Raw genomic sequence first — 26,938 nt, forward strand, 5'->3', positions numbered from 1 at the left:
TTTGTTTGTTTTGTTGTAAACTTGAATGTCATCTTTTGTCAAGAAGAGTTACAAAGGAGAAACTGGATGGCAGTTTATTTTAAGCTTTCAATTGACTAAAGATATAAGTTATTGTTACATTATGTTGTTAATAAGTTTTAAATTTGACCATGTAGTGTGGTACATTACAGAGGTCAGATATTACATTGCATAAAAGTCTAGTTTGAAAAATGACAATCTGTGCTTTAAAATTAATAAATGTAAAAATCGAGAATCGAATCGAACCGCGACCTTAGAATCGAAAATGCAATCGAATCGAGGATTTGGAGAATCGTGACACCCCTAATATATATATATATATATATATATATATATATATATATATATATATATATATATATATATATATATATATATATATATATATATAATCAAATCAAACTTTATTTATAAAATAGCGCTTCTCATGCATTTTGTGCAGCTCGAAGCGCTTTAACAATAAAAACAGTAAACACACAACGTTACAGTAAAAACCCCAACCCACCCTTCACCCTTCCCACTCCCCTCCATTAAAGCACATGACCCATGGCTCCCACGTACAATGAATTATGACTATGTAACTGTAAAAAATAAATAAATAAACAAACAAGTATGGCTTGGCTCTGCTGTGAGGAAACAGTATCTGGGAATCCTTTCATACCAGGAGCCAGCCTGGCCACCGGAACATCGCCACAGCGCCCACCCAGACCGGGACAACACCGGGTTCCCCCTCACAGCCATGAAGCTGTAAAATTAGACCCCAGCCGCCCCAGCAAGGGCAACAACTGCAGCAAGAACCACCGACCAAGCCGGCAATCCCTGGAGGAAAAGATCCCCTCAAGAAACACTGGGGCTAAAATCACAAGATGCTAAAATTAACAACATAAGATGTAAAAGAAAAAAAATATATAAAATTGAGAATAAAATTAAAATAAATACATAAAATAGCCTATACTAAAACTAATAGAATAAATTAGCAGTTAAAGTGTGGGTGACATGGCCTATTTTAATAAGCCAAAATATAGTAAATAGTCTCTATTTCATGTTGCGATTGTTTTTAATATTTTTCGAAAAAGAATAAATAGCGAAAAACGCGATATAAACAACGAGGACGGCCGCCGGCTTCACGCATTCCGCCGACTTCGCGCCGCCATGTTTGTGACGTAACGAAAGGCAGACAACATGGCTAGCACCGATAGCGAAGCACAGAGTGATGCTACCGTCTATTAGCGATTTATCATCAGATGAACAGAAAGATGAAGAGGAAAGTTGCGGAGATTATCATGATGATGAGTCACTTTTGCAACCGTATCGATTCGAACCCTTTTGCGAAAGTGAGGAGGATATAGCAGAAAGTAGTAGGTCTAGTGATGCCGATGACGATAGCCAGCATGAAGAGCATGAACAGCTTATAATTAATTGTGTGAAATGTGTACAGGCAACATTTAATTAAAATGAAGGATTATTCAGTATAAAGATCTGTTACTCTAGGGCCTAGGCCTATGTATAATATAGCATAGGGAAATTTTTATATCAATATATATACCGTATATATATTAAATGTTAAACTCACTCTCTTTTGTAATAAATAAATTTTGTAATAAACGTTAAACTCACTCTCTTTTGTGCCAGCTTTTCGGTCACAGATTTTCTCTTTTTGTACTGGCTGCTGCCAGTGCTGGTACTGGGCGTTTCTGTTTCGGACGTTCCCACTAGCGATCTCTTGAAAATGGTGGGGATTGCGTTCGGTTTCAATACTTTTTTATATCTGACATGCATTCCCATATCTTTCATGAGCTGTGGTGTTTCTTCAAAACAGTCTGCCTCAAAATGTTTGCTGCATAAAGTTGACGAAGCAGTTGGCACCCAATTCGCCCTGGTTCGCTGCACTTGTTTTGTCCATTGTTTCAGCAGCGTTTCTTGTTTTGGGAATTTATACACAGATACACTTTCACTAGATGTATTGCTACATCCAGCTGCCACACAACGACTTGGCATGTTGATGATTAACAGATTTAAACACGAGAGAAACGAAGACTACCTGTTTTGTTTACATGCTGTCCGAAGTGGAACTGCGTAAGTCAATGCCTTTCGTGACGTCACAGTTCATATCGAGGTCACTTCCAGCCTGCGCTCTTAGCGGAAAATTCAAATCTCTGATTCCTTCGAAAGATGTCTATTATTCATATGCTTTGGATTTTTTTCGACGCTAACTATTGGTATCAATAGAATCAGCGTTTAAAAGGCTTTTTTATTTGACAAAGTTGTTCAAAGCATGGCATCCACACTTTAAAATCAACTAAAAGCTAAATTAAAAAGGTGGGTCTTGAGCCTCTTCTTAAAAACCTCTACAGTCTCTGCGGCCCTGAGGCTCTCCGGCAGGCCGTTCCACAGGCGAGGACCGTAATGGCAGAACGAAGCCTCACCATAAGTTTTGGTCCTCACCTTGGGAACAACTAAGAGGCCAGCACCGGAGGACCTCAAGGTCCGCGAGGGCTCATACTTTAAAAGAATATCATTTAAATAAGAAGGCCCAAGACCATAAAAACATTTATAAACCATTAAAAGAATTATACATATATATATAATTAATTATATATATATATATATATATATATATATATATATATATATATATATAGAGCGTTAGAAATAAGGAAGACAAAAACGGTTGTCCGGGCAAGTAAACTTGGTTGTCCTCCCCAATATTTAGTTGTCCTTCGATACCAATATTCAACAGCAACGAAACCTACTCAGATGTCAGTACTTCTATACATCTAATATCAACTGCCTCATGATCGAAATTTAAAAGGCTCTTTAAATATTAAAAACTTGAAAATATCTTTATAACTAGTATTTTTACACAGATTTAAATATATTGGGTTTTTTTTCTTTGGTTTTGATAATTTTTGCTTAAAGAATATAAAATACAAAGACTGTTGTAAAAATGTATAATATCATATCAATCCCATGAAAAAAGTTTTTTTTCAGCTCATGTCAGTCTGTTCTGTTATGAGTGAAAGTTATAGTGTTTTATGAATGTGTTTTAAATCTTCTGTTAATGGATGTTTTTAGAGACCTCTAGCGGTCGCGCCAGGTACTGTTGTTCAACACAATAAAGATTTGAATCATCTTTATTAAAAAGTGAACATGTAGAAACGAATGAAGCCCCTGCAGCATTAAAAGAAAAAAATAATACTTACTTGTCAAATGTTATGCCTGCCTCCTTCGTGGACTAATTTCTTTGATTTTGGCAGTGGAAACCCACACAATGGACTGGCATTTTGCAAAAAATGTGTTCACATGCATGCACTGCAGCAGTCACTTGACCTCACCAAGATGGCGGTGCCCTCCTCCCATGAGGAATCAAGTGATGTCTCCTATAGTGATAGAACTCATTGAGAAAAATCACACAAAAACAGAAATTCAGACACTTTCTTTCCTCGATTCTCAGGAGGATGTTACACTCAAAAAGTTGATTTCAAATGATAAAGGCTCCACAAGGAGCTCATCTGTGTCTATGAAAACACTAGTATACTTCTGTTAACACATCATCAGAGACTTAACATAGAGATCAATAATTTAACATGAATGTTTACATGACGCATTTTTATTCTGATCTTCATTCCGATTACTTTTGTCCAGGTAAACGCAGCTGAGGCATCAACATCCCATCACTACAGCCAGCCTTCAGCTCAGTGAACAGAGGTTCAGGCACTTACCTCCAGAAACATAATATGGACACCACTGCTGGTGTTGTGGCATCCACGATATCTGGGATTATATTCCTACTTCTAAAAAGGAGGAAGGAGCTCCCTTGACTGGTGGGGGGGATGATAATCTATGAGAGCAAAGGACACAAATCCATTTTCCTATTGTTCATAATGGATAGCTATTATTAAACTTATTTATTATAGTTAATATTATCTTATTATAATCTGAATGTCAGAATCCAGCTTCTGCTCAGATAAACATCACTCACCAGATTTATCAGCGGTCCCCCCGAGAATTCTTCCTAAAAGAAAACAGGGAGAAGCTGCAGTCAGTAAGTTCTGAACGATCCTCACAGACACACTGACCAAACCACAGTGGGAGCTCACAGTAGTGAAGGCGCTGTGGACGATGATATCGTAGTCCCCATACAGCCTTCTGTGGCTTACAATGCCCAGTGTAACAGTGTATTTGAATGCTGGAGGATTGCCAACAGCGATGAACGTCTGGCCTGGCCGCACAGCTGTGGAGCTGCAGAGTCGCAGGATGGGCAGGGGAATCTGTGGGAGGGCGATGAAGACAATGCAGATTTGAGCAGATCCTTGACACCACCTACTACATCAGAGAAGATCTCTGCTTGACATCTACAGCTCCCACTCCCTCATTAAAGGCCAGAACATCAGCAGAGACAAACATGTCATGACGAATTGACATTTTTTCAGTAACCTCTGGATCACACGTACAAACACCACTGCTGGCATTATGCCATCCACAATGTCTGTAACATCCCTGTTCCAGCATATCAAGGGTTGACGGGGGGGGGGGATGACAATCTATGAGAGCAGTGGAAACAAATCCATTTTCCTGTTGCTGTTCAGGCATTTACCTCCGGAAACCAAATATGGACACCACTGCTGGTGTTGTGGCATCCACGATATCTAGGATTATATTCCCACTTCTAAAAAGGAGGAAGGAGCTCCCTTGACTGGGGGGGGGGGGGGGGGGGGTGAGTTAATCTATGAGAGCAATGGACACAAATCCATTTTCCTGTTGTTCAAAATGGATATCTATTACTACACTTATTTGTTATAGTTAATATTATCTTATTATAATCTGAATGTCAGAATCCAGCTTCTGTTCAGATGAGAATCACTCACCATAGTAACAAGTGCCCCCCCAAGAATCCTCCCTAAAAGAAAAGAGGCAGAAGCTTCAGTCAGTAAGTTCTGAACGATCTTCACGGACACCACAGTGGGGGCTCACAGTGATCACGGCGCTGTGCTGTATCATGTTTCCTCTTAGGGACCGTCTTCCACTCACTATCCCCATAGTGACGGTCCCATTCATGGAGGGAGAGTTGCCGAAAGCTAGGACCGATTGGCCTGACCGCACAGCTGTGGAGGTGCAGAGTCGCAGGATGGGCAGCTTCATCTGTGGGAGATGATGAAGACAAAGACGGTGCAGATTTGAGCAGTTTTTTTTACACCACCTACTACATCAGAGACAGTGATGAAAGTCTTCCGGGAATTCCCGGAAATCCGGGTTTTTGAGCAAACCGAACGTACTTTCCGGGAAATAAAGACCTGATCTCTACGGACAAATCGCTTTCCGGATTAAAAAATGGTCTGAAATCAGCTACTTTTAGCTTTATTTTCTATATTTCTCCGCAGATCGCTTCCTCTATGGTCGTGGCCATCTCTCGTCTTCCCGGCCTAATTGACCAATGACGGGACGTTTTAGTTGCTTTCGGATGCGTCGACGGGTCTGATTGGCTCTGTCTGCACCACGTGGTCAGCGTGACTTGATTCCCTAGAGACCAAAACTGGCGGACCCACGCTAAACTTTCACAAACACATCTGAAGAGTTTGCGATCAAATTTGTGTTAAAATAATGGCAGGCATCGTCATTATTGAGCGTGGTCACGACCTCAGTTGTGAGAAGACGATAAAAAACAAATTGAAGTGGTCTTGGCTGGAAAAAAAAGATTTTTAAGGTAGTGTAGGTCAAATACTTTTTTGTTTAAAATAATCTCAAAACCACATTTTGAAATAATTTCAATTTTAGTTTTGAGTTTCAGTTTTTATTTTGAATACATTTCTTTATCTAATTTATTTGTATTTCCTAATTACCATGATTTAGTTCAGTATAGTTGACATTAATTATAAGTATTTGATGGTTTGGACCCGCACTCCCTTAAAAAATAATGTTTACAATGTTTAGTTTAGTTTGTATGTTTGTTTTGATATTTCCCAGATTACTTAGTATTGGTGTTAAAGAATTGATGTATTATGTTATAGAATTATAGTTTAAAGCAGATCCCATATTTTGATGTAATTATATTTTGAGAAAACAGTGCAAGTGGATGTTGTACATCAGTCATTTCTAAAGCAGAAATAATGTATAAATAACTGAGGTATTTTCATAGAATATCATAGTTACTGGTGTTCTTTTTGCCATTTGGGGCTTTGATGTTACTATATTTTAGCAATTGTATGTTTTGCAGCTTTAAGGAAAAGCGTAGATTGTAGGATTGTGTTACTTTGAGCAATTTTCCAAATTCTTTTTTAGTACCAGCAAGTCCTTAATGGAGAGTCAAACTAGGGGTTTGAATGACAAATCATGATGCTCCAATTAGTCTTAGTTTCTTGATAAAGAAGTGAATAACTAGTTGCCAGAATGCACCAGAATGCATCTAAGACCACGTATTTTTCCAAAATTTCGCTCTGTGCCCGCCATATCGCTCAAAGAAAAGTTCAGGGATTTTTTCCTTGCCTGACTTTCATCACTGCAGAGAAGATCTCTGCCTGACATCTACAGCTCCCACTCCCTCAGTAAAGGCCAGAACATCACAAGAGACAACTTCCACCTAGGACATCACCTCTACTGCCCTCTAGGTGGCGACACAGATCCTTTTCAAACAGGAATAAAGAGACGGCTTTCTTCCCCAGAGTGGTCTTAGCCCATGACTGTATAAGAGAACTGGACTTCGTGACCCCTCCCCTTGCATTCCAAACAGGAGGGGCACACATTCTCACCGATGAATTAATGTGGATTAGGGCGATGTTGACCTCCTCATCCACACGTCTGATGGTGGCATCAAATCTATCTCCACTTTTCAGCTCCACCTGGAAATCAGTGAAGACACAATCAGACCTATTTCCTGTTCTTCAAACTATGACAAATGGAAGTTTTAGTAAAACTACGTTGCTGTCGCTCACCTGCACTCTGCAGCTCCCCTGGACGACTTGGGCATTGGTGATTATATCACCATCATCTGTTATGATGAACCCAGTCCTTGTTGTCCAAAGCACCTTCCTCCTTAAGAATAGAGATCTCAAGAGAGACACACGGGACAGCAGACCTAAGAACAAATATTGAAATAAAAAAATTAGTTATTTTTCACAGCTGCAGTTTTGCATATGTATGACAACCATATTGACAAGCGCCGCCCCGCCCCCCGAGAATCCTCCCTAGAAGAGAAGAGGGAGAAGCTGCAGTCAGTAAGTTCTGAACGATCCTCACAGACACACTGACCAAACCACAGTGGGAGCTCACAGTAGTGAAGGCGCTGTGGACGATGATATCGTAGTCCCCATACAGCCTTCTGTGGCTTACAATGCCCGGTGTAACAGTGTATTTGAATGCTGGAGGATTGCCAACAGCGATGAACGTCTGGCCTGGCCGCACAGCTGTGGAGCTGCAGAGTCGCAGGATGGGCAGGGGAATCTGTGGGAGGGCGATGAAGACAATGCAGATTTGAGCAGATCCTTGACACCACCTACTACATCAGAGAAGATCTCTGCTTGACATCTACAGCTCCCACTTCCTCATTAAAGGCCAGAACATCAGCAGAGACAAACATGTCATGACGATTGGACATTTTTTCAGTAACCTCTGGATCACACGTACAAACACCACTGCTGGCATTATGCCATCCACAATGTCTGTAACATCCCTGTTCCAGCATATCAAGGGTTGACGGGGGGGGGGGGGGGGGGGGGGATGACAATCTATGAGAGCAGTGGAAACAAATCCATTTTCCTGTTGCTGTTCAGGCATTTACCTCCGGAAACCAAATATGGACACCACTGCTGGTGTTGTGGCATCCACGACATCTAGGATTATATTCCCACTTCTAAAAAGGAGGAAGGAGCTCCCTTGACTGGGGGGGGGTGTGTGAGATAATCTATGAGAGCAATGGACACAAATCCATTTTCCTGTTGTTCAAAATGGATATCTATTACTACACTTATTTATTATAGTTAATATTATCTTATTATAATCTGAATGTCAGAATCCAGCTTCTGTTCAGATGAGAATCACTCACCATAGTAACAAGTGCCCCCCCAAGAATCCTCCCTAAAAGAAAAGAGGCAGAAGCTTCAGTCAGTAAGTTCTGAACGATCTTCACGGACACCACAGTGGGGGCTCACAGTGATCACGGCGCTGTGCTGTATCATGTTTCCTCTTAGGGACCGTCTTCCACTCACTATCCCCATAGTGACGGTCCCATTCATGGAGGGAGAGTTGCCGAAAGCTAGGACCGATTGGCCTGACCGCACAGCTGTGGAGGTGCAGAGTCGCAGGATGGGCAGCTTCATCTGTGGGAGATGATGAAGACAAAGACGGTGCAGATTTGAGCAGTTTTTTTTACACCACCTACTACATCAGAGAAGATCTCTGCCTGACATCTACAGCTCCCACTCCCTCAGTAAAGGCCAGAACATCACAAGAGACAACTTCCACCTAGGACATCACCTCTACTGCCCTCTAGGTGGCGACACAGATCCTTTTCAAACAGGAATAAAGAGACGGCTTTCTTCCCCAGAGTGGTCTTAGCCCATGACTGTATAAGAGAACTGGACTTCGTGACCCCTCCCCTTGCATTCCAAACAGGAGGGGCACACATTCTCACCGATGAATTAATGTGGATTAGGGCGATGTTGACCTCCTCATCCACACGTCTGATGGTGGCATCAAATCTATCTCCACTCTTCAGCTCCACCTGGAAATCAGTGAGGACACAATCAGACCTATTTCCTGTTCTTCAAACTATGACAAATGGAAGTTTTAGTAAAACTACGTTGCTGTCGCTCACCTGCACTCTGCAGCCCCCCTGGACGACTTGGGCATTGGTGATTATATCACCGTCATCTGTTATGATGAACCCAGTCCTTGTTGTCCAAAGCACCTTCCTCCTTAAGAATAGAGATCTAAAGAGAGACACACGGGACAGCAGACCTAAGAACAATTTACTCACTGCATTTTCAAGCTGCAGTGAGCAAGTTCTGAACGATCCTGACCAAACCACAGTGGGAGCTCACGGTAGTGAAGGCGCTGTGCACGATGACACTGATGCTTCCATGCAATCTTCTCCCGCTCACCATCCACATTGTTCTGGTCCATATGTAGGGTGGAGGGTTCCCGAAGGCCAGGACAGTCTCCCCTAGCCGCACAGCAGCAGAGCTGCCAAAGTGGAAGATGGGCAGGGGAATCTGTGGGAGGGGGATGAAGACAATGCAGATTTGAGCAGATTCTTGACACCACCTACTACATCAGAGAAGATCTCTGCTTGACATCTACAGCTCCCACTCCCTCATTAAAGGCCAGAACATCAGCAGAGACAAACATGTTAGGACGAATTGACATTCTAGTAACCTCTGGAACACACGTACAAACACCACTGCTGGCATTATGACATCCACAATGTCTGTAACATTCCTGTTCCAACATTGGGGTGGGGGTTGACAATCTATGAGAGCAGTGGAAACAAATCCATTTCCCTGTTGATCAAAATGGATAGCTATTATTAGACTTATTTATTATAGTTAATATTATCTAATTATACTCTGAATGTCAGAATCCAGCTTCTGCTCAGATGAACATCACTCACCAGATTTATCAGCGGCTCCCCCGAGAATCCTCCCTAAAAGAAAACAGGGAGAAGCTGCAGTCAGTAAGTTCTGAACGATCCTCACAGACACGCTGACCAAACCACAGTGGGAGCTCACAGTAGTGATGGCGCTGTGCTGTATCACATCGGTCTTAATATTAACGATGCCATGTGTTACAGTTCCCTTTAAACGCGTAGGGTTCCCAACGGCCAGGACCGACTCCCCTGGCCGTGCAGCAGCAGCTGCAAGGCGCTGTGCTGAATGACGTTGGCTCTTACCCACTTTCTTCTGATCACTACTCAGCCCATGACTGTATGAGAGAATTGGACTTAGTGACCCCTCCCTTTGCATTCCAAACAGGAAGTACCTGTTGGTCACAGCAAGCCAAAACCCCATAGATTTTTAAAAGGAAATAAACAGCTGTTATTCAGTTGTTCTATTGGTCTGAATAACTAACCATTCTTACTCTGATGTCTTTTTTGTTCTATAATGTTCTTTATGATCCTTATTTTGTTCTCATGCCTCTCTCATCTTTGAAGTGGGAGAACTTTTGGGGGCTGACTAAATACTTTGAATATGACAACTGCAATGAGCAAAGTTGATTTGATTTTTCTCGTGTTTTGGGTAGTGCCTTCAGACAACCAAAGCTGTGAACTGACTCTAAATAAAGTGGTGGGTTAAAAAGAAGGAAAGGGGAAAAGGGAGAGGAAGAGGAAAAGAAAGAAAACTGGAGAATGAGGAAGGAGAGGAAGAGGACAAAGAGGAAGCACATTCTCACCGATGAATTAATGTGGATTAGGGCGATATCGGCCTCATCCATAGGTTTGATGGTGGCATCAAATCTATCTCCACTTCTCAGCTCCACCTGGAAAACGGTGAGGACACAATCAGACCTATTTCCTGTTCTTCAAAATATGACGACTTGAAGTTCTAGTAAAACTACGTTGCTGTGCTCACCTGCACTCTGCAGCTCTCCCAGACAATGTGGGCATTGGTGATTATATCACCATCATCCGTGACTATGAACCCAGTCCGTGTCAGCCAAGCCTCCCTCCTGAAGAATAGAGATCTAAAGAGAGACAGAGGTGACAACATATTTAAGGGGCATATAGCATGCAATTCTTAAGCCTACATGCATATATATGAGAATATATTTCTTTTGTTACACTAAAGAACGATTTTGAAAATAAAAAGTTAGTTATTTCCGCAGCTCCATTTTTGCATATGTGTGTCAATCCGCTCAGAGAACAGGTTTTAGAGGAATACTCAGAAATGCTTGAATGGATCAAAATACCGACTTGGGGCTGTTTTTGAAGAGGAATTAACATGATGTTACACTCAAAGTTGATTTCAAATTATAAAGGCTCCATAAGGAGCTCATCTGTGTCTCTGAAAGTACTAGTATACTTCTGTTAACACATCATCAGAGACTTAGCATAAAGATCAATCATTTAAAATCAATGTTTACATGACGCATTTTTATTCTGATCTTCATTGCGATTACTTTTGTCCAGGTAAACGCAGCTGAGGCTTCAACATCCCATCACTACAGCCAGCCTTCAGCTCAGTGAACAGAGGTTCAGGCACTTACTTCCAGAAACATAATATGGACACCACTGCTGGTGTTGTGGCATCCACGATATCTGGGATTATATTCCTACTTCTAAAAAGGAGGAAGGAGCTCCCTTGACTGGTGGGGGGGATGATAATCTATGAGAGCAAAGGACACAAATCCATTTTCCTATTGTTCATAATGGATAGCTATTATTAAACTTATTTATTATAGTTAATATTATCTTATTATAATCTGAATGTCAGAATCCAGCTTCTGCTCAGATAAACATCACTCACCAGATTTATCAGCGGTCCCCCCGAGAATTCTTCCTAAAAGAAAACAGGGAGAAGCTGCAGTCAGTAAGTTCTGAACGATCCTCACAGACACACTGACCAAACCACAGTGGGAGCTCACAGTAGTGAAGGCGCTGTGGACGATGATATCGTAGTCCCCATACAGCCTTCTGTGGCTTACAATGCCCAGTGTAACAGTGTATTTGAATGCTGGAGGATTGCCAACAGCGATGAACGTCTGGCCTGGCCGCACAGCTGTGGAGCTGCAGAGTCGCAGGATGGGCAGGGGAATCTGTGGGAGGGCGATGAAGACAATGCAGATTTGAGCAGATCCTTGACACCACCTACTACATCAGAGAAGATCTCTGCTTGACATCTACAGCTCCCACTCCCTCATTAAAGGCCAGAACATCAGCAGAGACAAACATGTCATGACGAATTGACATTTTTTCAGTAACCTCTGGATCACACGTACAAACACCACTGCTGGCATTATGCCATCCACAATGTCTGTAACATCCCTGTTCCAGCATATCAAGGGTTGACGGGGGGGGGGGGGGATGACAATCTATGAGAGCAGTGGAAACAAATCCATTTTCCTGTTGCTGTTCAGGCATTTACCTCCGGAAACCAAATATGGACACCACTGCTGGTGTTGTGGCATCGTCGATATCTAGGATTATATTCCCACTTCTAAAAAGGAGGAAGGAGCTCCCTTGACTGGGGGGGGGGGGGGGGGGGGGTGAGTTAATCTATGAGAGCAATGGACACAAATCCATTTTCCTGTTGTTCAAAATGGATATCTATTACTACACTTATTTGTTATAGTTAATATTATCTTATTATAATCTGAATGTCAGAATCCAGCTTCTGTTCAGATGAGAATCACTCACCATAGTAACAAGTGCCCCCCCAAGAATCCTCCCTAAAAGAAAAGAGGCAGAAGCTTCAGTCAGTAAGTTCTGAACGATCTTCACGGACACCACAGTGGGGGCTCACAGTGATCACGGCGCTGTGCTGTATCATGTTTCCTCTTAGGGACCGTCTTCCACTCACTATCCCCATAGTGACGGTCCCATTCATGGAGGGAGAGTTGCCGAAAGCTAGGACCGATTGGCCTGACCGCACAGCTGTGGAGGTGCAGAGTCGCAGGATGGGCAGCTTCATCTGTGGGAGATGATGAAGACAAAGACGGTGCAGATTTGAGCAGTTTTTTTTACACCACCTACTACATCAGAGAAGATCTCTGCCTGACATCTACAGCTCCCACTCCCTCAGTAAAGGCCAGAACATCACAAGAGACAACTTCCACCTAGGACATCACCTCTACTGCCCTCTAGGTGGCGACACAGATCCTTTTCAAACAGGAATAAAGAGACGGCTTTCTTCCCCAGAGTGGTCTTAGCCCATGACTGTATAAGAGAACTGGACTTCGTGACCCCTCCCCTTGCATTCCAAACAGGAGGGGCACACATTCTCACCGATGAATTAATGTGGATTAGGGCGATGTTGACCTCCTCATCCACACGTCTGATGGTGGCATCAAATCTATCTCCACTCTTCAGCTCCACCTGGAAATCAGTGAGGACACAATCAGACCTATTTCCTGTTCTTCAAACTATGACAAATGGAAGTTTTAGTAAAACTACGTTGCTGTCGCTCACCTGCACTCTGCAGCCCCCCTGGACGACTTGGGCATTGGTGATTATATCACCGTCATCTGTTATGATGAACCCAGTCCTTGTTGTCCAAAGCACCTTCCTCCTTAAGAATAGAGATCTAAAGAGAGACACACGGGACAGCAGACCTAAGAACAATTTACTCACTGCATTTTCAAGCTGCAGTGAGCAAGTTCTGAACGATCCTGACCAAACCACAGTGGGAGCTCACGGTAGTGAAGGCGCTGTGCACGATGACACTGATGCTTCCATGCAATCTTCTCCCGCTCACCATCCACATTGTTCTGGTCCATATGTAGGGTGGAGGGTTCCCGAAGGCCAGGACAGTCTCCCCTAGCCGCACAGCAGCAGAGCTGCCAAAGTGGAAGATGGGCAGGGGAATCTGTGGGAGGGGGATGAAGACAATGCAGATTTGAGCAGATTCTTGACACCACCTACTACATCAGAGAAGATCTCTGCTTGACATCTACAGCTCCCACTCCCTCATTAAAGGCCAGAACATCAGCAGAGACAAACATGTTAGGACGAATTGACATTCTAGTAACCTCTGGAACACACGTACAAACACCACTGCTGGCATTATGACATCCACAATGTCTGTAACATTCCTGTTCCAACATTGGGGTGGGGGTTGACAATCTATGAGAGCAGTGGAAACAAATCCATTTCCCTGTTGATCAAAATGGATAGCTATTATTAGACTTATTTATTATAGTTAATATTATCTAATTATACTCTGAATGTCAGAATCCAGCTTCTGCTCAGATGAACATCACTCACCAGATTTATCAGCGGCTCCCCCGAGAATCCTCCCTAAAAGAAAACAGGGAGAAGCTGCAGTCAGTAAGTTCTGAACGATCCTCACAGACACGCTGACCAAACCACAGTGGGAGCTCACAGTAGTGATGGCGCTGTGCTGTATCACATCGGTCTTAATATTAACGATGCCATGTGTTACAGTTCCCTTTAAACGCGTAGGGTTCCCAACGGCCAGGACCGACTCCCCTGGCCGTGCAGCAGCAGCTGCAAGGCGCTGTGCTGAATGACGTTGGCTCTTACCCACTTTCTTCTGATCACTACTCAGCCCATGACTGTATGAGAGAATTGGACTTAGTGACCCCTCCCTTTGCATTCCAAACAGGAAGTACCTGTTGGTCACAGCAAGCCAAAACCCCATAGATTTTTAAAAGGAAATAAACAGCTGTTATTCAGTTGTTCTATTGGTCTGAATAACTAACCATTCTTACTCTGATGTCTTTTTTGTTCTATAATGTTCTTTATGATCCTTATTTTGTTCTCATGCCTCTCTCATCTTTGAAGTGGGAGAACTTTTGGGGGCTGACTAAATACTTTGAATATGACAACTGCAATGAGCAAAGTTGATTTGATTTTTCTCGTGTTTTGGGTAGTGCCTTCAGACAACCAAAGCTGTGAACTGACTCTAAATAAAGTGGTGGGTTAAAAAGAAGGAAAGGGGAAAAGGGAGAGGAAGAGGAAAAGAAAGAAAACTGGAGAATGAGGAAGGAGAGGAAGAGGACAAAGAGGAAGCACATTCTCACCGATGAATTAATGTGGATTAGGGCGATATCGGCCTCATCCATAGGTTTGATGGTGGCATCAAATCTATCTCCACTTCTCAGCTCCACCTGGAAAACGGTGAGGACACAATCAGACCTATTTCCTGTTCTTCAAAATATGACGACTTGAAGTTCTAGTAAAACTACGTTGCTGTGCTCACCTGCACTCTGCAGCTCTCCCAGACAATGTGGGCATTGGTGATTATATCACCATCATCCGTGACTATGAACCCAGTCCGTGTCAGCCAAGCCTCCCTCCTGAAGAATAGAGATCTAAAGAGAGACAGAGGTGACAACATATTTAAGGGGCATATAGCATGCAATTCTTAAGCCTACATGCATATATATGAGAATATATTTCCTTTGTTACACTAAAGAACGATTTTGAAAATAAAAAGTTAGTTATTTCCGCAGCTCCATTTTTGCATATGTGTGTCAATCCGCTCAGAGAACAGGTTTTAGAGGAATACTCAGAAATGCTTGAATGGATCAAAATACCGACTTGGGGCTGTTTTTGAAGAGGAATTAACATGATGTTACACTCAAAGTTGATTTCAAATTATAAAGGCTCCATAAGGAGCTCATCTGTGTCTCTGAAAGTACTAGTATACTTCTGTTAACACATCATCAGAGACTTAGCATAAAGATCAATCATTTAAAATCAATGTTTACATGACGCATTTTTATTCTGATCTTCATTGCGATTACTTTTGTCCAGGTAAACGCAGCTGAGGCTTCAACATCCCATCACTACAGCCAGCCTTCAGCTCAGTGAACAGAGGTTCAGGCACTTACTTCCAGAAACATAATATGGACACCACTGCTGGTGTTGTGGCATCCACGATATCTGGGATTATATTCCTACTTCTAAAAAGGAGGAAGGAGCTCCCTTGACTGGTGGGGGGGATGATAATCTATGAGAGCAAAGGACACAAATCCATTTTCCTATTGTTCATAATGGATAGCTATTATTAAACTTATTTATTATAGTTAATATTATCTTATTATAATCTGAATGTCAGAATCCAGCTTCTGCTCAGATAAACATCACTCACCAGATTTATCAGCGGTCCCCCCGAGAATTCTTCCTAAAAGAAAACAGGGAGAAGCTGCAGTCAGTAAGTTCTGAACGATCCTCACAGACACACTGACCAAACCACAGTGGGAGCTCACAGTAGTGAAGGCGCTGTGGACGATGATATCGTAGTCCCCATACAGCCTTCTGTGGCTTACAATGCCCAGTGTAACAGTGTATTTGAATGCTGGAGGATTGCCAACAGCGATGAACGTCTGGCCTGGCCGCACAGCTGTGGAGCTGCAGAGTCGCAGGATGGGCAGGGGAATCTGTGGGAGGGCGATGAAGACAATGCAGATTTGAGCAGATCCTTGACACCACCTACTACATCAGAGAAGATCTCTGCTTGACATCTACAGCTCCCACTCCCTCATTAAAGGCCAGAACATCAGCAGAGACAAACATGTCATGACGAATTGACATTTTTTCAGTAACCTCTGGATCACACGTACAAACACCACTGCTGGCATTATGCCATCCACAATGTCTGTAACATCCCTGTTCCAGCATATCAAGGGTTGACGGGGGGGGGGGGGGGATGACAATCTATGAGAGCAGTGGAAACAAATCCATTTTCCTGTTGCTGTTCAGGCATTTACCTCCGGAAACCAAATATGGACACCACTGCTGGTGTTGTGGCATCGTCGATATCTAGGATTATATTCCCACTTCTAAAAAGGAGGAAGGAGCTCCCTTGACTGGGGGGGGGGGGGGGGGGGTGAGTTAATCTATGAGAGCAATGGACACAAATCCATTTTCCTGTTGTTCAAAATGGATATCTATTACTACACTTATTTGTTATAGTTAATATTATCTTATTATAATCTGAATGTCAGAATCCAGCTTCTGTTCAGATGAGAATCACTCACCATAGTAACAAGTGCCCCCCCAAGAATCCTCCCTAAAAGAAAAGAGGCAGAAGCTTCAGTCAGTAAGTTCTGAACGATCTTCACGGACACCACAGTGGGGGCTCACAGTGATCACGGCGCTGTGCTGTATCATGTTTCCTCTTAGGGACCGTCTTCCACTCACTATCCCCATAGTGACGGTCCCATTCATGGAGGGAGAGTTGCCGAAAGCTAGGACCGATTGGCCTGACCGCACAGCTGTGGAGGTGCAGAGTCGCAGGATGGGCAGCTTCATCTGTGGGAGATGATGAAGACAAAGACGGTGCAGATTTGAGCAGTTTTTTTTACACCACCTACTACATCAGAGAAGATCTCTGCCTGACATCTACAGCTCCCACTCCCTCAGTAAAGGCCAGAACATCACAAGAGACAACTTCCACCTAGGACATCACCTCTACTGCCCTCTAGGTGGCGACACAGATCCTTTTCAAACAGGAATAAAGAGACGGCTTTCTTCCCCAGAGTGGTCTTAGCCCATGACTGTATAAGAGAACTGGACTTCGTGACCCCTCCCCTTGCATTCCAAACAGGAGGGGCACACATTCTCACCGATGAATTAATGTGGATTAGGGCGATGTTGACCTCCTCATCCACACGTCTGATGGTGGCATCAAATCTATCTCCACTCTTCAGCTCCACCTGGAAATCAGTGAGGACACAATCAGACCTATTTCCTGTTCTTCAAACTATGACAAATGGAAGTTTTAGTAAAACTACGTTGCTGTCGCTCACCTGCACTCTGCAGCCCCCCTGGACGACTTGGGCATTGGTGATTATATCACCGTCATCTGTTATGATGAACCCAGTCCTTGTTGTCCAAAGCACCTTCCTCCTTAAGAATAGAGATCTAAAGAGAGACACACGGGACAGCAGACCTAAGAACAATTTACTCACTGCATTTTCAAGCTGCAGTGAGCAAGTTCTGAACGATCCTGACCAAACCACAGTGGGAGCTCACGGTAGTGAAGGCGCTGTGCACGATGACACTGATGCTTCCATGCAATCTTCTCCCGCTCACCATCCACATTGTTCTGGTCCATATGTAGGGTGGAGGGTTCCCGAAGGCCAGGACAGTCTCCCCTAGCCGCACAGCAGCAGAGCTGCCAAAGTGGAAGATGGGCAGGGGAATCTGTGGGAGGGGGATGAAGACAATGCAGATTTGAGCAGATTCTTGACACCACCTACTACATCAGAGAAGATCTCTGCTTGACATCTACAGCTCCCACTCCCTCATTAAAGGCCAGAACATCAGCAGAGACAAACATGTTAGGACGAATTGACATTCTAGTAACCTCTGGAACACACGTACAAACACCACTGCTGGCATTATGACATCCACAATGTCTGTAACATTCCTGTTCCAACATTGGGGTGGGGGTTGACAATCTATGAGAGCAGTGGAAACAAATCCATTTCCCTGTTGATCAAAATGGATAGCTATTATTAGACTTATTTATTATAGTTAATATTATCTAATTATACTCTGAATGTCAGAATCCAGCTTCTGCTCAGATGAACATCACTCACCAGATTTATCAGCGGCTCCCCCGAGAATCCTCCCTAAAAGAAAACAGGGAGAAGCTGCAGTCAGTAAGTTCTGAACGATCCTCACAGACACGCTGACCAAACCACAGTGGGAGCTCACAGTAGTGATGGCGCTGTGCTGTATCACATCGGTCTTAATATTAACGATGCCATGTGTTACAGTTCCCTTTAAACGCGTAGGGTTCCCAACGGCCAGGACCGACTCCCCTGGCCGTGCAGCAGCAGCTGCAAGGCGCTGTGCTGAATGACGTTGGCTCTTACCCACTTTCTTCTGATCACTACTCAGCCCATGACTGTATGAGAGAATTGGACTTAGTGACCCCTCCCTTTGCATTCCAAACAGGAAGTACCTGTTGGTCACAGCAAGCCAAAACCCCATAGATTTTTAAAAGGAAATAAACAGCTGTTATTCAGTTGTTCTATTGGTCTGAATAACTAACCATTCTTACTCTGATGTCTTTTTTGTTCTATAATGTTCTTTATGATCCTTATTTTGTTCTCATGCCTCTCTCATCTTTGAAGTGGGAGAACTTTTGGGGGCTGACTAAATACTTTGAATATGACAACTGCAATGAGCAAAGTTGATTTGATTTTTCTCGTGTTTTGGGTAGTGCCTTCAGACAACCAAAGCTGTGAACTGACTCTAAATAAAGTGGTGGGTTAAAAAGAAGGAAAGGGGAAAAGGGAGAGGAAGAGGAAAAGAAAGAAAACTGGAGAATGAGGAAGGAGAGGAAGAGGACAAAGAGGAAGCACATTCTCACCGATGAATTAATGTGGATTAGGGCGATATCGGCCTCATCCATAGGTTTGATGGTGGCATCAAATCTATCTCCACTTCTCAGCTCCACCTGGAAAACGGTGAGGACACAATCAGACCTATTTCCTGTTCTTCAAAATATGACGACTTGAAGTTCTAGTAAAACTACGTTGCTGTGCTCACCTGCACTCTGCAGCTCTCCCAGACAATGTGGGCATTGGTGATTATATCACCATCATCCGTGACTATGAACCCAGTCCGTGTCAGCCAAGCCTCCCTCCTGAAGAATAGAGATCTAAAGAGAGACAGAGGTGACAACATATTTAAGGGGCATATAGCATGCAATTCTTAAGCCTACATGCATATATATGAGAATATATTTCCTTTGTTACACTAAAGAACGATTTTGAAAATAAAAAGTTAGTTATTTCCGCAGCTCCATTTTTGCATATGTGTGTCAATCCGCTCAGAGAACAGGTTTTAGAGGAATACTCAGAAATGCTTGAATGGATCAAAATACCGACTTGGGGCTGTTTTTGAAGAGGAATTAACATGATGTTACACTCAAAGTTGATTTCAAATTATAAAGGCTCCATAAGGAGCTCATCTGTGTCTCTGAAAGTACTAGTATACTTCTGTTAACACATCATCAGAGACTTAGCATAAAGATCAATCATTTAAAATCAATGTTTACATGACGCATTTTTATTCTGATCTTCATTGCGATTACTTTTGTCCAGGTAAACGCAGCTGAGGCTTCAACATCCCATCACTACAGCCAGCCTTCAGCTCAGTGAACAGAGGTTCAGGCACTTACTTCCAGAAACATAATATGGACACCACTGCTGGTGTTGTGGCATCCACGATATCTGGGATTATATTCCTACTTCTAAAAAGGAGGAAGGAGCTCCCTTGACTGGTGGGGGGGATGATAATCTATGAGAGCAAAGGACACAAATCCATTTTCCTATTGTTCATAATGGATAGCTATTATTAAACTTATTTATTATAGTTAATATTATCTTATTATAATCTGAATGTCAGAATCCAGCTTCTGCTCAGATAAACATCACTCACCAGATTTATCAGCGGTCCCCCCGAGAATTCTTCCTAAAAGAAAACAGGGAGAAGCTGCAGTCAGTAAGTTCTGAACGATCCTCACAGACACACTGACCAAACCACAGTGGGAGCTCACAGTAGTGAAGGCGCTGTGGACGATGATATCGTAGTCCCCATACAGCCTTCTGTGGCTTACAATGCCCAGTGTAACAGTGTATTTGAATGCTGGAGGATTGCCAACAGCGATGAACGTCTGGCCTGGCCGCACAGCTGTGGAGCTGCAGAGTCGCAGGATGGGCAGGGGAATCTGTGGGAGGGCGATGAAGACAATGCAGATTTGAGCAGATCCTTGACACCACCTACTACATCAGAGAAGATCTCTGCTTGACATCTACAGCTCCCACTCCCTCATTAAAGGCCAGAACATCAGCAGAGACAAACATGTCATGACGAATTGACATTTTTTCAGTAACCTCTGGATCACACGTACAAACACCACTGCTGGCATTATGCCATCCACAATGTCTGTAACATCCCTGTTCCAGCATATCAAGGGTTGACGGGGGGGGGGGGGGGGGATGACAATCTATGAGAGCAGTGGAAACAAATCCATTTTCCTGTTGCTGTTCAGGCATTTACCTCCGGAAACCAAATATGGACACCACTGCTGGTGTTGTGGCATCGTCGATATCTAGGATTATATTCCCACTTCTAAAAAGGAGGAAGGAGCTCCCTTGACTGGGGGGGGGGGGGGGGGGGGTGAGTTAATCTATGAGAGCAATGGACACAAATCCATTTTCCTGTTGTTCAAAATGGATATCTATTACTACACTTATTTGTTATAGTTAATATTATCTTATTATAATCTGAATGTCAGAATCCAGCTTCTGTTCAGATGAGAATCACTCACCATAGTAACAAGTGCCCCCCCAAGAATCCTCCCTAAAAGAAAAGAGGCAGAAGCTTCAGTCAGTAAGTTCTGAACGATCTTCACGGACACCACAGTGGGGGCTCACAGTGATCACGGCGCTGTGCTGTATCATGTTTCCTCTTAGGGACCGTCTTCCACTCACTATCCCCATAGTGACGGTCCCATTCATGGAGGGAGAGTTGCCGAAAGCTAGGACCGATTGGCCTGACCGCACAGCTGTGGAGGTGCAGAGTCGCAGGATGGGCAGCTTCATCTGTGGGAGATGATGAAGACAAAGACGGTGCAGATTTGAGCAGTTTTTTTTACACCACCTACTACATCAGAGAAGATCTCTGCCTGACATCTACAGCTCCCACTCCCTCAGTAAAGGCCAGAACATCACAAGAGACAACTTCCACCTAGGACATCACCTCTACTGCCCTCTAGGTGGCGACACAGATCCTTTTCAAACAGGAATAAAGAGACGGCTTTCTTCCCCAGAGTGGTCTTAGCCCATGACTGTATAAGAGAACTGGACTTCGTGACCCCTCCCCTTGCATTCCAAACAGGAGGGGCACACATTCTCACCGATGAATTAATGTGGATTAGGGCGATGTTGACCTCCTCATCCACACGTCTGATGGTGGCATCAAATCTATCTCCACTTTTCAGCTCCACCTGGAAATCAGTGAGGACACAATCAGACCTATTTCCTGTTCTTCAAACTATGACAAATGGAAGTTTTAGTAAAACTACGTTGCTGTCGCTCACCTGCACTCTGCAGCTCCCCTGGACGACTTGGGCATTGGTGATTATATCACCATCATCTGTTATGATGAACCCAGTCCTTGTTGTCCAAAGCACCTTCCTCCTTAAGAATAGAGATCTCAAGAGAGACACACGGGACAGCAGACCTAAGAACAAATATTGAAATAAAAAAATTAGTTATTTTTCACAGCTGCAGTTTTGCATATGTATGACAACCATATTGACAAGCGCCGCCCCGCCCCCCGAGAATCCTCCCTAGAAGAGAAGAGGGAGAAGCTGCAGTCAGTAAGTTCTGAACGATCCTCACAGACACACTGACCAAACCACAGTGGGAGCTCACAGTAGTGAAGGCGCTGTGGACGATGATATCGTAGTCCCCATACAGCCTTCTGTGGCTTACAATGCCCGGTGTAACAGTGTATTTGAATGCTGGAGGATTGCCAACAGCGATGAACGTCTGGCCTGGCCGCACAGCTGTGGAGCTGCAGAGTCGCAGGATGGGCAGGGGAATCTGTGGGAGGGCGATGAAGACAATGCAGATTTGAGCAGATCCTTGACACCACCTACTACATCAGAGAAGATCTCTGCTTGACATCTACAGCTCCCACTCCCTCATTAAAGGCCAGAACATCAGCAGAGACAAACATGTCATGACGAATTGACATTTTTTTCAGTAACCTCTGGATCACACGTACAAACACCACTGCTGGCATTATGCCATCCACAATGTCTGTAACATCCCTGTTCCAGCATATCAAGGGTTGACGGGGGGGGGGGGGGGGGGGATGACAATCTATGAGAGCAGTGGAAACAAATCCATTTTCCTGTTGCTGTTCAGGCATTTACCTCCGGAAACCAAATATGGACACCACTGCTGGTGTTGTGGCATCCACGATATCTAGGATTATATTCCCACTTCTAAAAAGGAGGAAGGAGCTCCCTTGACTGGGGGGGGGGGTGTGAGATAATCTATGAGAGCATCGGACACAAATCCATTTTCCTGTTGTTCAAAATGGATATCTATTACTACACTTATTTGTTATAGTTAATATTATCTTATTATAATCTGAATGTCAGAATCCAGCTTCTGTTCAGATGAGAATCACTCACCATAGTAACAAGTGCCCCCCCAAGAATCCTCCCTAAAAGAAAAGAGGCAGAAGCTTCAGTCAGTAAGTTCTGAACGATCTTCACGGACACCACAGTGGGGGCTCACAGTGATCACGGCGCTGTGCTGTATCATGTTTCCTCTTAGGGACCGTCTTCCACTCACTATCCCCATAGTGACGGTCCCATTCATGGAGGGAGAGTTGCCGAAAGCTAGGACCGATTGGCCTGACCGCACAGCTGTGGAGGTGCAGAGTCGCAGGATGGGCAGCTTCATCTGTGGGAGATGATGAAGACAAAGACGGTGCAGATTTGAGCAGTTTTTTTTACACCACCTACTACATCAGAGAAGATCTCTGCCTGACATCTACAGCTCCCACTCCCTCAGTAAAGGCCAGAACATCACAAGAGACAACTTCCACCTAGGACATCACCTCTACTGCCCTCTAGGTGGCGACACAGATCCTTTTCAAACAGGAATAAAGAGACGGCTTTCTTCCCCAGAGTGGTCTTAGCCCATGACTGTATAAGAGAACTGGACTTCGTGACCCCTCCCCTTGCATTCCAAACAGGAGGGGCACACATTCTCACCGATGAATTAATGTGGATTAGGGCGATGTTGACCTCCTCATCCACACGTCTGATGGTGGCATCAAATCTATCTCCACTCTTCAGCTCCACCTGGAAATCAGTGAGGACACAATCAGACCTATTTCCTGTTCTTCAAACTATGACAAATGGAAGTTTTAGTAAAACTACGTTGCTGTCGCTCACCTGCACTCTGCAGCCCCCCTGGACGACTTGGGCATTGGTGATTATATCACCGTCATCTGTTATGATGAACCCAGTCCTTGTTGTCCAAAGCACCTTCCTCCTTAAGAATAGAGATCTAAAGAGAGACACACGGGACAGCAGACCTAAGAACAATTTACTCACTGCATTTTCAAGCTGCAGTGAGCAAGTTCTGAACGATCCTGACCAAACCACAGTGGGAGCTCACGGTAGTGAAGGCGCTGTGCACGATGACACTGATGCTTCCATGCAATCTTCTCCCGCTCACCATCCACATTGTTCTGGTCCATATGTAGGGTGGAGGGTTCCCGAAGGCCAGGACAGTCTCCCCTAGCCGCACAGCAGCAGAGCTGCCAAAGTGGAAGATGGGCAGGGGAATCTGTGGGAGGGGGATGAAGACAATGCAGATTTGAGCAGATTCTTGACACCACCTACTACATCAGAGAAGATCTCTGCTTGACATCTACAGCTCCCACTCCCTCATTAAAGGCCAGAACATCAGCAGAGACAAACATGTTAGGACGAATTGACATTCTAGTAACCTCTGGAACACACGTACAAACACCACTGCTGGCATTATGCCATCCACAATGTCTGTAACATCCTTGTTCCAGCATATCAAGGGCTAACGGGGCGGGGGGGATGACAATCTATGAGAGCATTATTGATTATATCACCGTCATCCGTGATTATGAATCCTGTGCTATTATATCACTACTTCTAAAAAGGAGGAAGGAGCTACCTTGACTGGGGGGGATGAATATCTATGATTTTATTATTTATTATTGATTTATTATTATCATTATGTATGATTATTGATATATTATGTATTTGTTGTTATATATTATTGTTCACTTGCTGTTGATTTACTTGTGATTAATAATATTATTGACTTATTATTGAGCTATTGTTGGGCTTTTCTACATCATTTAAATTACATGTCAAAGAGATCTAAAACTTCTAAATGTTTATACATTATTTTTAAATATTCTTTGTAAAACATCTTTATTTGTAAGAAGTCCTGCAACTATGCATTTTTCATTAAAGTTTAAGCTTTTAAGTCTGACTGTTTCTCTTATTTAACAACAAATTATGTATATATAATATATTATGTTAATAATTATATCTCTGTATAAATATAAATAGATAAAATAAAAGCTACTTGGTTGCCACCAAAGGCTATAGAAATCATTGTCATGTGGGCGCCAACGACCTCACCAAGATGGCGATGAAGACGACGCAGATTTGAGCAGATTCTTGTCACCATCTACTACATCAGAGAAGATCTCTCCTTGATTTATATAAAGCGCCCACTCCCTCAGTAAAGGCCAGATGATCAGCAGAGACAAACATGTCAGGACGAATTGACATTTTAGTAAACAACATTGCTGTCACTCAGCTGCACTCTGCAGCTCCCCTTGACAACATGGGTGCAGATAATCACATCTCTATCATCTGAGATGACAAGGCCTGAACCTGTGCAGCACTTCACCTACCTCCTAGTGACTATACTATTTGTATATACTACTTTTCACTCGGTTTTATCCTGATCAGACTTTTCCCAAACTTTAACTTTAGATTTACGCAGAAACATTAAAAACTAGGGGTGTGTATTGGTAAGTCTGGCAATACGATGCGTATACCGATATTGTACCGGAACTCATTTTCTTTTTTTAAAGATGACTTGAAAAAAGCTCTACCTGAATTTCAATATGTCTTCAATTTTAATAACATTGTCAAATTCAGTTTATTTAATGATCACAATGTTAAGCAATGCGACAGAATCTCATTCTAAGTTGCTTTTACCCAAGCAATTTTATAGGGCTTTTATTTTGGTAAGTTAAAACATAGAAAGGGAACAGTCAACATTATCTGATTTCCACAACAAAATATATTTCAGTACAAGAAAAAAATGGAATGAATGTGCCTCAACCAATAAGGTTCTAAAAGTATGATTGGGGAAATAAAGTGCTGTTCATTTTCAACATTGCTTAATGTAACTTCTCCAACTTCTCCAGTACTTTTAAGCGGTTCAGGAGTCTGAATGGTGCTTCAAAAAAAAAGGGTGAGAAAACATTTCTTTCCAGAAACAATAAAGTGATGATGAGGTAGCATAAGAGGAAGCAGGAGAGTTTCTTAAATCTAGCTAAGATGTTTTGTTTACATGCAAGTCTCCATTTTGGCAGACTTGCATGTGTGTCTAATGCATGCTACGTGGATTAGACACTGTGCAGCTGCACTGCTTCACTCGTTTTATCTGCGAAGCACCGCAATCCGCGTTTTTATATGTAACTGGCAGCAACATGGCACAGAGTTTTGGTTCGGTACAATCCCAAGTAAAAACTGAGTAGTTCATGTCTCATTACAACAGAACAAGCTGGTTCTCGCTGAGACCTTGTAGTGGTCTTGTGTGGTTTAGAGCTGCTCAAAGAGGCTCAGTGGGCGATGCTGGCATCTAGCGGTTGTAGGTTAAATTGGATAACGAGTCAGATACTGAAGGACGCTCATACATAATTACATAAATATCGTCCTGACAGCGTTGTGAATCAATGCAAATATTGCAAAATGAACTATTGCGATGTATCGCCCAAACTATTATTTCTAACGACCATAGTTATGGATGCTGAGCTGATAAGCCACGCCCTTGATCCCCCTTTCTACACACTGGAACTTGCATGAGTTTGACACAAGGGCGGCGGGGGGGGGGCGCATAAATGACGCAGACTGACAGTCTCTATTCTCAAACGCTTATCTGTAGCGATAAAGAAAACATTTAAAGTGACATATTTTTGGTTCCAAATAGACACTTTTTTAAACATGTGTAGAATGGCTAAATAAATGTGTATACCAGAATTACACACACACAAAAACTTAGGTGAGCCCATGAAAACTAGGAGAACTAGGTGTGTGGCGGCTAATGGGACTTAAACTTTAAGTTTAATTTAAAATACGTGACGCCAACAATAAAATCCAGCCTTGGGCGCACTTGAAAGCAGCAATGTACCATCTTCTATTCCTCCTCACCTGAGCTGATGTACACGCTGGATGGGGCAAATCAGGGAGCTTGTGCAATGTGCATGTACCGTTCTGATGACAGCGATTTAAAAGGAGAAATTCTCGGAAATGAAATAAACTTTTTTCAAAAATGTACCTAAAAATAAATTTTTTGTTTATTTTGGACTGACATATGACAACTTTTATGTTTGTTACATCATGATTTACACAATCACGTTACAAAACAATGACGATATTTTTCTGTTAAGTTTAGAAACAATGTTGTACATGTACAA

At 43.2% G+C, this 26,938-nt stretch overlaps 6 protein-coding genes and 1 long non-coding RNA gene across 14 annotated transcripts in view; 2 read left to right on the forward strand and 5 right to left on the reverse strand.

The window, feature by feature from the left end:
• The window catches only part of LOC144987848 (serine protease HTRA3-like), a 65,749-nt gene extending 60,539 nt beyond the window's left edge, over positions 1-5,210 (reverse strand). Inside the window, exons 1-6 of one of the 3 annotated variants that reach the window (XR_013651519.1) lie at positions 4,993-5,210; positions 4,887-4,918; positions 4,119-4,289; positions 4,001-4,033; positions 3,741-3,859; positions 3,222-3,398 (exon numbers count right to left, since the gene is read on the reverse strand). Coding sequence is in view for 1 of the 3 variants with exons in the window: in XM_078937448.1 (XP_078793574.1) it covers positions 3,741-3,859; positions 4,001-4,033; positions 4,119-4,289; positions 4,473-4,490 (341 nt within the window). In the remaining 2 variants the exon portion in view is untranslated. Of the gene's footprint in view, positions 1-3,221; positions 3,399-3,740; positions 3,860-4,000; positions 4,034-4,118; positions 4,290-4,472; positions 4,595-4,886; positions 4,919-4,992 lie in introns of those variants that run through there. The other 2 variants (XR_013651518.1, XM_078937448.1) reach the window with 2 other exon arrangements.
• The window catches only part of LOC101156623 (uncharacterized), a 34,191-nt gene extending 22,783 nt beyond the window's left edge, over positions 1-11,408 (forward strand). For 2 of the 3 annotated variants that reach the window (XM_078937443.1, XM_078937441.1), the window contains one exon: positions 11,138-11,408. The gene's annotated coding sequence lies outside the window, so the exon portion shown is untranslated. Of the gene's footprint in view, positions 1-3,663; positions 3,936-11,137 lie in introns of those variants that run through there. The other variant, XM_078937442.1, reaches the window with a different exon arrangement.
• LOC144981312 (uncharacterized) lies at positions 7,332-12,390 on the reverse strand. Of its 2 annotated transcripts, XR_013651516.1 has the most exons (11): positions 12,365-12,390; positions 11,593-11,763; positions 11,475-11,507; positions 11,215-11,333; positions 10,581-10,692; positions 10,402-10,488; positions 9,623-9,655; positions 9,405-9,512; positions 9,054-9,224; positions 8,057-8,942; positions 7,332-7,455 (listed from the first exon to the last, which is right to left on the reverse strand). XR_013651516.1 is itself a non-coding variant. In XM_078937439.1 (10 exons), the coding sequence occupies exons 1-10, from the start codon at positions 11,962-11,964 to the stop codon at positions 8,880-8,882; spliced, it is 915 nt and encodes a 304-aa protein (XP_078793565.1). In that variant the 5' UTR covers positions 11,965-12,136; the 3' UTR covers positions 7,924-8,879. The 2 variants fall into 2 exon arrangements, 1 of the variants encoding a protein (XP_078793565.1); XM_078937439.1 differs by lacking the exons at positions 7,332-7,455; positions 12,365-12,390 and adding an exon at positions 11,947-12,136 and having other exon boundaries at positions 7,924-8,942.
• Positions 12,391-13,019: 629 nt separating this feature from the next.
• On the reverse strand, positions 13,020-16,329 carry LOC111946378 (uncharacterized). Its single transcript, XM_078937440.1, has 11 exons — positions 16,255-16,329; positions 15,901-16,071; positions 15,783-15,815; positions 15,523-15,641; positions 14,889-15,000; positions 14,710-14,796; positions 13,931-13,963; positions 13,713-13,820; positions 13,362-13,532; positions 13,136-13,250; positions 13,020-13,042 (listed from the first exon to the last, which is right to left on the reverse strand). The coding sequence occupies exons 1-10, from the start codon at positions 16,270-16,272 to the stop codon at positions 13,188-13,190; spliced, it is 915 nt and encodes a 304-aa protein (XP_078793566.1). The 5' UTR covers positions 16,273-16,329; the 3' UTR covers positions 13,020-13,042; positions 13,136-13,187.
• LOC144987853 (uncharacterized) lies at positions 14,901-15,716 on the forward strand. Its single transcript, XR_013651525.1, has 2 exons — positions 14,901-15,016; positions 15,446-15,716. It is a non-coding gene; the product is annotated as an uncharacterized LOC144987853 (long non-coding RNA).
• Positions 16,330-16,553: 224 nt separating the features above from the next.
• On the reverse strand, positions 16,554-21,302 carry LOC105356541 (uncharacterized). Its single transcript, XM_078937444.1, has 11 exons — positions 21,088-21,302; positions 20,982-21,013; positions 20,208-20,378; positions 20,090-20,122; positions 19,830-19,948; positions 19,196-19,307; positions 19,017-19,103; positions 18,238-18,270; positions 18,020-18,127; positions 17,669-17,839; positions 16,554-17,557 (listed from the first exon to the last, which is right to left on the reverse strand). Exons 2-11 carry the CDS (start codon positions 20,982-20,984, stop codon positions 17,495-17,497), a joined length of 900 nt encoding a protein of 299 aa, XP_078793570.1. The 5' UTR covers positions 20,985-21,013; positions 21,088-21,302; the 3' UTR covers positions 16,554-17,494.
• An 834-nt stretch (positions 21,303-22,136) lies between these two features.
• On the reverse strand, positions 22,137-24,032 carry LOC144987847 (serine protease HTRA1A-like). 3 transcript variants are annotated; one of them, XM_078937447.1, is made up of 6 exons: positions 23,857-24,032; positions 23,631-23,745; positions 23,448-23,537; positions 22,966-23,133; positions 22,860-22,891; positions 22,137-22,260 (listed from the first exon to the last, which is right to left on the reverse strand). In XM_078937447.1, coding segments are annotated over exons 1-6 (447 nt in total). In that variant the 5' UTR covers positions 23,898-24,032; the 3' UTR covers positions 22,137-22,259. The 3 variants fall into 3 exon arrangements, 2 of the variants coding, with proteins under 2 accessions (XP_078793573.1, XP_078793572.1); XR_013651517.1 differs by having other exon boundaries at positions 22,860-23,133; XM_078937446.1 differs by lacking the exon at positions 22,137-22,260 and having other exon boundaries at positions 22,522-22,891.
• Positions 24,033-26,938: the final 2,906 nt, after the last annotated feature.

Source organism: Oryzias latipes, chromosome 19 (genome assembly GCF_053564925.1).
Source record: "Oryzias latipes strain Hd-rR chromosome 19, Olatipes_Hd-rR_3.1".
Lineage (NCBI taxonomy): Eukaryota > Metazoa > Chordata > Actinopteri > Beloniformes > Adrianichthyidae > Oryzias > Oryzias latipes.

Bases quoted from the DNA above. Each gene is read 5' to 3' on its own strand.
- LOC144981312 (XM_078937439.1), bottom strand. The intron at 10,693-11,214 runs GTAAGTGCCTGA...GTCTCTCTTTAG, and splicing joins TCCATATTATGTTTCTGGAA to ATCTCTATTCTTCAGGAGGG. The intron at 9,225-9,404 runs GTACGTGTGTTC...CCCCTCCCACAG, and splicing joins TAATGCCAGCAGTGGTGTTT to ATTCCCCTGCCCATCTTCCA.
- LOC111946378 (XM_078937440.1), bottom strand. The intron at 15,816-15,900 runs GTGAGCTCCCAC...GTTTTCTTTTAG, and splicing joins TCCACAGCGCCTTCACTACT to GAAGAATTCTCGGGGGGACC. The intron at 15,642-15,782 runs GTGAGTGATGTT...TTGCTCTCATAG, and splicing joins GGGGACCGCTGATAAATCTG to ATTATCATCCCCCCCACCAG.
- LOC105356541 (XM_078937444.1), bottom strand. The intron at 18,271-19,016 runs GTGAGAATGTGC...GTTTTCTTTTAG, and splicing joins TAATCCACATTAATTCATCG to GGAGGATTCTCGGGGGAGCC. The intron at 17,558-17,668 runs GTGAGCTCCCAC...GTCTCTCTTTAG, and splicing joins TGCACAGCGCCTTCACTACC to ATCTCTATTCTTAAGGAGGA.
- LOC144987847 (XM_078937446.1), bottom strand. From the start codon at position 23,897: ATGGAAGCATCAGTGTCATCGTGCACAGCGCCTTCACTACC. The intron at 23,538-23,630 runs GTGAGCGACAGC...ACTGATTTCCAG, and splicing joins AGGGGGGCTGCAGAGTGCAG to GTGGAGCTGAAGAGTGGAGA. The intron at 23,134-23,447 runs GTGAGAATGTGT...CATCTCCCACAG, and splicing joins TAATCCACATTAATTCATCG to ATGAAGCTGCCCATCCTGCG.